This window comes from Zeus faber, assembly GCF_960531495.2.
Source record: "Zeus faber genome assembly, chromosome: 11".
NCBI lineage: Eukaryota > Metazoa > Chordata > Actinopteri > Zeiformes > Zeidae > Zeus > Zeus faber.
Window position 1 is genome coordinate 27,578,252 of NC_137205.1, and position 7,680 is coordinate 27,585,931.

The 7,680-nt window shown below is 48.9% G+C and overlaps 1 protein-coding gene across 1 annotated transcript; it reads left to right on the forward strand.

Moving 5' to 3' along the window:
• Positions 1–3,336: 3,336 nt before the first annotated feature.
• On the forward strand, positions 3,337–7,274 carry hoxb3a (homeobox B3a; the record flags this gene model as incomplete). The annotated part of the gene is given in 3 exon segments (XM_080010197.1): positions 3,337–3,612; positions 3,614–3,959; positions 6,439–7,274. Coding segments are annotated over 3 exon segments (1,458 nt in total).
• Positions 7,275–7,680: the final 406 nt, after the last annotated feature.

The following is a 7,680-nucleotide window of genomic DNA, read 5'->3' on the forward strand; positions in this document are numbered from 1 at the left end:
TCTCTCTCTCTCTCTCTCTCTCTCCCCCTTTCTCTCTGTAGGCTGTTTTTGTTTTGGTGACTTATTCCCCTCTACCTCCCCTGCTCTCCCCCTCTCCCTCTCTCTCTTTCTCCCTCTCCCCCTCTCTCTTTTTCTCCCTCTCTCCCTGTAGGTTGTTTTTGTTTGGGTGACTTATTCCCCTCTACCCCTCCCGCTCTCTCTATCTCTATCTCTCCCCCTCCTCGCTCTTTACCCCCCCCCCCCCCCTCTCTCTATCTAGGTTGTTGTTGTTTTGGTGACTTATTCCTCTCTCTCTCTCTCTCTCTCCCACCAACCCCTCTCCCCTCTCTCTCTCCCTCTCTCCCTCTCTCTCTCTCTCTCTCTCGGTATTCCACCTTTTAGCTGACTCGGTTCCTATCCCCCGTTAGAGCCCGTGTTTCTAAATTGATTACGCGGGGAGGGCGTCCAGTAAAGTTGGGGATTGTATTACCAGCAGCCTTACAAGCAAGGGCAGAGACATGACGTGTCCCATTTAATGGCGAAACAACGATATGATTCAATAACATATTCCTCCTACACTCAATGGCCCGGCCTCTCTCACTGCCTCCCCCTCTCCCCACCCTCCCTCTCCCTCTCTCTCTCTCTTTCTCTCTCTCTCTCTCACTCTCTCTCTCTGGGCCAATTCCTTAGAGTAAATAATTAGGATTCCGGCTTGTCTGCTAGAAAGATAAATGGCTGACATTTGTGACGTGCTGAGAGCTGATGTTCCAAAGCTGCTCCAGGGCCCCGGCTCTCCCCAAAACCTCGTGAGCGTCTCTAACGTTCGCCGGACATACGTTTTATTTTTATTACATTTTTTTTCTATTTGTTTTTTCATTTTTTTTTTAAATCCGATTTTTAAATCAGCAAGACGAGTCTTACAATCCAATCTTTTTTTCTCTTACCGTGAAAGAAAGATACCGAAGAAATGCTTTCCGTCCTCAGTCAATAACTAGTTTCAAACAGGATTATGTTGTTGTTGTTTGTTGTTGTTGTCGTTGTTGTTTCTTCTATTGTCAGACAGACGTGATGTGCGCGCTTCCTAGTTTCCCCACATAATCATTATTTCTGAAAATGCATTACCATACGGGCATAAATCACCACCAAGTCTGAAGAGCCGTCATTTCACGCTTAATGGTTCTTGCCATATTCCGCTCGTCGAATATTTGTGTAAAATGGTTTCTTGTGCAAAATAATCTATTCGATTTCTATTAGTCAAATAAGGTCGGTTTGGCATTAGAATTAATCGAAAAATAGACAATCCCGAGGGCCCGCCGAGCAATTTCCAATCACATTTCCATGCACAGACAATTAATAAAACACTTAATACTGTTTATTCGTTTTCGGGCTCGCAAGTGGAGAGAAAAAAATGTTTATCTCTTCACTGTACACAAGGCCAAACTGTGGCCATTCCGTCGGGTTTCCTTCCTCAGACAGTCCCTCGGCCCTTTTCTTCCCCTTTAAATGTTTTATCTCCGGGAGAAATGAATGCCAGGTGCTCTCTGGTGCTTGACAACCGGGCCTCATGGCGGCCACCCCGGGGGGAGCAGCAGATAGGGAGCTGGGGAAGGAGGGAGGGAGGGGGACGGGGGGGTTCAAGCTGCTGGATCCTTTTTTCCATTTCTGTTTTTCTGTCGTTTGTTTTCTATCTATCTATCTATCTATCTATCTATCTATCTATCTATCTATCTATCTATCTATCTATCTATCTATCTATCTATCTATCTATCTATCTATCTATCTATCTATCTATCTATCTATCTATCTATCTATCTATCTATCTATCTATCTATCTATCTATCCATCTATCTATGAATCTATCTAGGTATCTAGCTATCTATCTGGCTATCTATCTATTTTCCTTTCGTGTATTTTACATAGAACTTGAAAGACCGTGTAACCGGGTAGAGATGTCGGGAGAGAGGGAGCAGGGGGACACATGCACACAGAACCCAATCCAGGAGCATAAAACGGATGAGCGTGTTATTTTTCAGAATACTTCCAATAATCTTTATATTCCTTTAACGTAAACGGTGGCACCGACATTTTTTAGGCCTACCAATCGGCCCCACGCACATTTTAAGCGATTGCGCTTAAAGCGATTTACAGAAGCATTGCGAGTTTCTTTGCGTCTCTGTGAAAGCGCACAAATGGAAACAAATACACGAAATTCCTTTTAAATAACACAATGATCCCCCCTATTACCGAACAGGGACGATGAGAAAATATTTCATTCTAAGACCTCCGTTTGAAAAACGTTTTTCCTTTTGTGCAGCGGATCCAAAACACGCCATGTGGGTGCATTAGGTTTATATAGAAAAATAACACAGGCGGACATTTTAAACCTGTAGACTGTTCGCTATTCATGATGACGAATAAATGTCAGATCAGTTTTGGTTTATTGCATTGGATATTGCAATTGAAAATAAAAGTCCCACGCTGCCATCGATCTCTTTTTTGAGGGCCTAAACGAGAATAAAGTTAATACTGAAAATGAAACAGCAACATACTAATATAATAATAATAATAACAATAATAATAATAATAATAATAATAACAATAATAATAATAATAATAATAATAATAATAATAATAATAATAATAATAATAATATTTTTTTCCTTTTTTATTATAAATTAATACATTAAAACAAGAAATAAATAAACAAATAAATAAATAAATATTAGCTGAGCGTTTCATAATTTCAAATTAAATAATTAAAATTAGATGAACGGATCGAACATCTGGCGCGGCAGGTCTGTGTGTGTCCGTGTGTCCGCCTTTATGGGAACAAACTGGCCGTGTGAGATTAAGGTCGGACCGTGGATTTATGTGTGTTGAAAGACGGAGAGAGATAGAGGGAGGGAGGGCAGAGAGAGAGAGAGAGAGAGAGAGAAACAAAGCTTGCACTCCCCTTACCCCCGCCGTCGGAGCATCTGCAGGCCGCGCACTCGTCCAACGGGCGAGAGAGAGGGATGGAGAGAGGGAGGGAGAGAGAGAGAGAGAGTAAGACGATGAGAGAGAGAGAGAGAGAGAGAGAGGGGGGGGGGGGGGGGTTGGGGGGTAAAAGAGAAAAAAAAAAAAAAGAAAAAAGAGCGGCCTATTCATGTCACGGCGCCTTTCAGCGGAGGAAGATGGATTCATCCTCCTTATTTCTTTCTCTCCCCCTGATTATTCTCTCTCTCCTAACCTCGCAGGTCAGATTCCGAGGGGCCGTTGGAGAGACTCCGTCACGTGACCCCCGGTGCCAAATGGTCTTCCGGCAGCGGCTCTCAACAAGGACCGGAGAACCACGAGCCGCCGCCCCTTCTCTCGGAGATGCAGAAAACGAGCTACTACGACAACACCTCAACGCTCTTCGGCGGCTACTCATCCTACCAGGTGCAGGGCGCCGCGGCTGCAGCTGCGGCCGCCGCCGCCAATGGCTTCGGCGGCTACGACGCGCCGGTGTCCCACCACCAGCCCACCTTCCAGACCGCCGCCCACCTGGACGTGGAGTCGTACCAGCGCTCCGCCTGCTCCCTGCAGTCCCTGGGCGGGGGGTGGCGGCGGCGGTGGTGGCGGCGGTGGAGGAGGCGGGGGCGGCAGTGGCGCCCACCAACAACATTTGGCCAAAACCAAGGAGCTGAACGGGAGCTGCATGCGGCCCAGCCTGCCGCCCGAGCACCACCCCGGGTCCCAGGTTTCGCCCCCGCTGCCCAATAACGGCAGTGCCGGCGCCCAGCAGCCGGGGGGCAGCGCCGGGGCTTCCTCCATCAGCAAGTCGGCCCCCAATAAGTCGTCCAACGCCTCGTCCAACTCCTCGTCTTCCTCCTCGTCCTCCTCCTCCTCCTCGCTGCCCCCCAACCCGGCCCTGGTCAAGCAGATCTTCCCCTGGATGAAGGAGACGCGGCAGAACACCAAGCAGAAAAACGGTTCCCCGAGCAACACCTCCGCTAACGGTGTGTTGGATGCGTCTCTTTCTGTCTTTTATCCTCCGCCCCGACTTTTTCGTACAGGCCAAATATTCAACATAAACCCTCCTTTCCTTGCAGCTTCTCCCTGCCTTTCTGTTCACCCGCCCCTCCCAATCCCCAGTTTTCCCTGGATCTGAGCGTCCGGGGTGACCTCCCTCCCTCCCTCCCTCCCTCGTTCCTCTGCTTCTCCATTAACGGGGGGTGGGAGGGAGTGTAATTACGATGTAATTAGCGAATTACATCGTAATCCCGTTAGAGATAACTCCCTTATATTCAATTCTGTTTGATATTTTGAAAACAGTAAGTACATTTGTGTGGTTTAAATTCAGCGTTGTCATTTGAAAAAATGTTTTTCGGGCCAGAGACATCAGTATGTTATCACCATGTAGCGGGGCCGCATTGAATTGTCTCGCGGGCCGGATGTGGCCCCCGGGCCTGTAGTTGGGGTCCCCTGGCCCCTAAAACGTCTGGGAAATTACTCTAAAGTACTCTTGAATGTACTCTCAAAAGAACTCCAGAAAGTACTCTAAAATGCCCTCCAGAAAGTACTCTAATAAGTACTCTAGAAAGTACTCTACCCGTCTTCGCTCTCCACAAGTCGCCCTCCTCTTCCTCCACCTCCTCCTGTCTCCATCTTCTTTTTTGATGTTCATTCTCTCCCTCTATCCTCTCTCCTTCTTCAGTCCCATTTCCTTCTCGCTCAGGAGAAGAGTGTTCCCCGCGGCAAGCCCCGACGCCGTCAAGAAATGTTGCGTGTAATATTAGACCGTCGGACGGGAGAACAGGCAGACAGACCGATGGACAAGACAACGAGATTTAATTTGAAATCGGAGAGAAAAATAAAGGAATCCGTAGCGCCACGTCAAATGAAAATTCATGATCAATAGCGAAACGGAGATAGAGAGGGAGAGAGGGGAGGGGGGGCGAGTGAGAGAGAGAGAGAGAGAGAGAGAGAGAGAGAGAGAGAACCCCCCCCAATTGGTTTGACAGACGGATGAAAAGAGATTAGGAAATTTATTGATGAGCATTAAAGGACGATCGCATTTCTAGAAATGTCAGTGATACAGGCAGACAGTGAGATGAATATCTCTGCAAAATGTGCCTCTGCTGCTCTCTCTCTCTCTCTCTCTCTCTCGCTCTCTCTCTCTCTCTCTCTCTCTCTCCCTCTCTCTCCCTCTCTCTCCCTTTCACCATATCATTACATCCACACAGATAAAGACTTGTGTTCCGCTGTTGTTTATATTGTTGAGAAAGACAGGAGGGAGAGAGAGAATGAGAGAGACAGAATCTTTGAACTTGGATAACCTTACCACCGCCCACCATCAGGGACCAGGTCGAGGTCCTCAGTCCAAGTCCCACACACTGAAATAAATCGGGGGTTAAATCAAAGAGGAATCGCTGGAGGACAAGTTGACAAAATCACCCGTCATAATATTTTTTATCACGTGATAAATTCGCTTCTCCGGTGTTTTACCATAACGCAACACATCGGAGACATTTGAGAAATAATCATGACGTGGTATCTGTAGAAGCAGTCGCAATAGTGAAAGCAACAGTAGTTCATTCGACCTAGAAAGAACCGTTCAGACAATGGGAAGATGTGACCAAATTGATGGACCAGTTGGTGGCGTCAAGTTAGTCAACCTTCTACCCCAGTTACGGGACCTGCAAACTGGGGTGCAGGGGTGTTCAGGGGTGTAGTTGTGGTACAAAGCATTTGAAATGTGTCAGGGGGAGACTTTTAACATTATTTCCGAGAAATAGTTGCCCGATTCCAATATAACGATTGCTTACGCCCCTGGTTCTTATATTTCCACCACATTTATCTTCCATGAGCCTTGTTCCCTTTCGCTTTTTACATTTTTTTACATTTTTACATTTATGTTCGTGATCTGATTATCAGTAATAATCCATATCATCATAATTATTTTCCATGTAACTTGCACCATATTGCTGGACAGCAGTGATTCAGGTCCGGGTGTGGTGCCGCAGGGCGTTCATCTTTCCAGCCCGTGATGCAATTTGTGCGCTAACGGGCAGCGCCGAGCATCCTGGCTCTTAATAACTGCCACAGTTATGAAGTGTTGACAACTAATATCAGAGCGGGGATAACTTGGCGAGCCTGCCCCCCTCCCCTCCCCACTCCTCGCTTTATTAACAAACTGAACGCTTCCAATTTTCTCATGCGAGTACTCTAATTGTGTTGTAATCTTTCCCACTCTCTGTCTTGTTTCTTTCCCTCTATTGCCCCATTTCTGCTCATTCTAAATCCATTCATCTTACAACTTTTTCCTTTGTTTTTTCTTCCTTGCCGCACTCTTTTTCTTACCTCCCTTTCCCTGTCTTATCATTTTATAAATTATTTTCTTCTCCCCTTTGCCCATCGCTTCCCTCCTCCTCTGCCCCCTCTTCTTCCTCCTCCTCTCCTCCTCCTCCTCCTCCTCTTCTCCTCCCCGCTCAGCAGCATCAGGCGGAGCAGAGAGTGGTAGTAGCGGGGAGAAGAGTCCTCCGGGCGGCTCGGCGGCGGCGTCCAAACGTGCACGCACGGCCTACACCAGCGCTCAGCTGGTGGAGCTGGAGAAGGAGTTCCACTTCAACCGCTACCTGTGCCGCCCGCGGCGTGTGGAGATGGCCAACCTGCTCAACCTGTCCGAGCGCCAGATCAAGATCTGGTTCCAGAACCGACGCATGAAGTACAAGAAGGACCAGAAGACCAAGGGCTTGGGCTCCAGCTCCGGGGGCCCCTCACCCACCGGCTCCCCGCCCTTACCCATGCAGTCCTCCGCGGCGTTCCTGAACTCCATGCACTCCATGGGGGGTGGGGGCTATGACGCCCCCTCGCCGCCCTCCTTCGGGAAGCCCCACCAGGGTGTGTCCTACTCCATGTCCACTGCCTACCCCAACGTCTCCATGAAGGGCTGCCCCTCGCAGCAGAAGTACAACGCACCCGCCCCGGACTACACAGACCCTCACCCCCACCACGGCCTGGTGCAGGCCAACAGTGCTGGATACGGGACCCCCACCAATATGCAGGCCAGTCCTGTTTACGTTGGAGGGGGTAGCTACGTGGAGCCCATGCCCAGCTCTGGGCCTTCCATGTATGGGCTGAACCACCTGGGCCCCACACCACCTCACCACCAAACCATGGACTACAACGGTGCCAACCAGCATCACGTTGGCGGCGGGGGGCCACAGGGCCCCTGCGACCCCTCCCAGCACCCAACGTACACGGAGCTGTCGGCGCACCACACCTCTTCTCAGGGCAGAATCCAGGATGTACCCAAGCTCACTCACCTGTAGCAGGTTAGAAACTAAACATCAACAGTGTAGGAAAGATGGAACCCAAACTCCCAGAGTCACCGATCTGTGGAGATGAGGGAGAAAGAGAGAAACAGGGGGTGGGAAGGTGAGATGATGCAGTGGTTTATCTTGCTCTGCCGCGTCCAGCCGGCAGGAATGTATCCGGGCGTGTAGTTCATTTTTAAAATCCGTGCTCCTCGGCTGGTTCCGCCCCATTCCGATGAGAGTTTGGGCTTCCCTCCCACAGCTGACCCCGCGCCGTGGCTCGCCGGAACAGTTTGGTGACTGGAACCGTTGTTGTCCGATATTAAAGCTTCTCCCCAGAGGAGCGGTCCTGTGAATGCATAATTTAACAATCCCTTTAGAAATCATTATTCAATATTATTTCATCATTGACCTAGTGAGT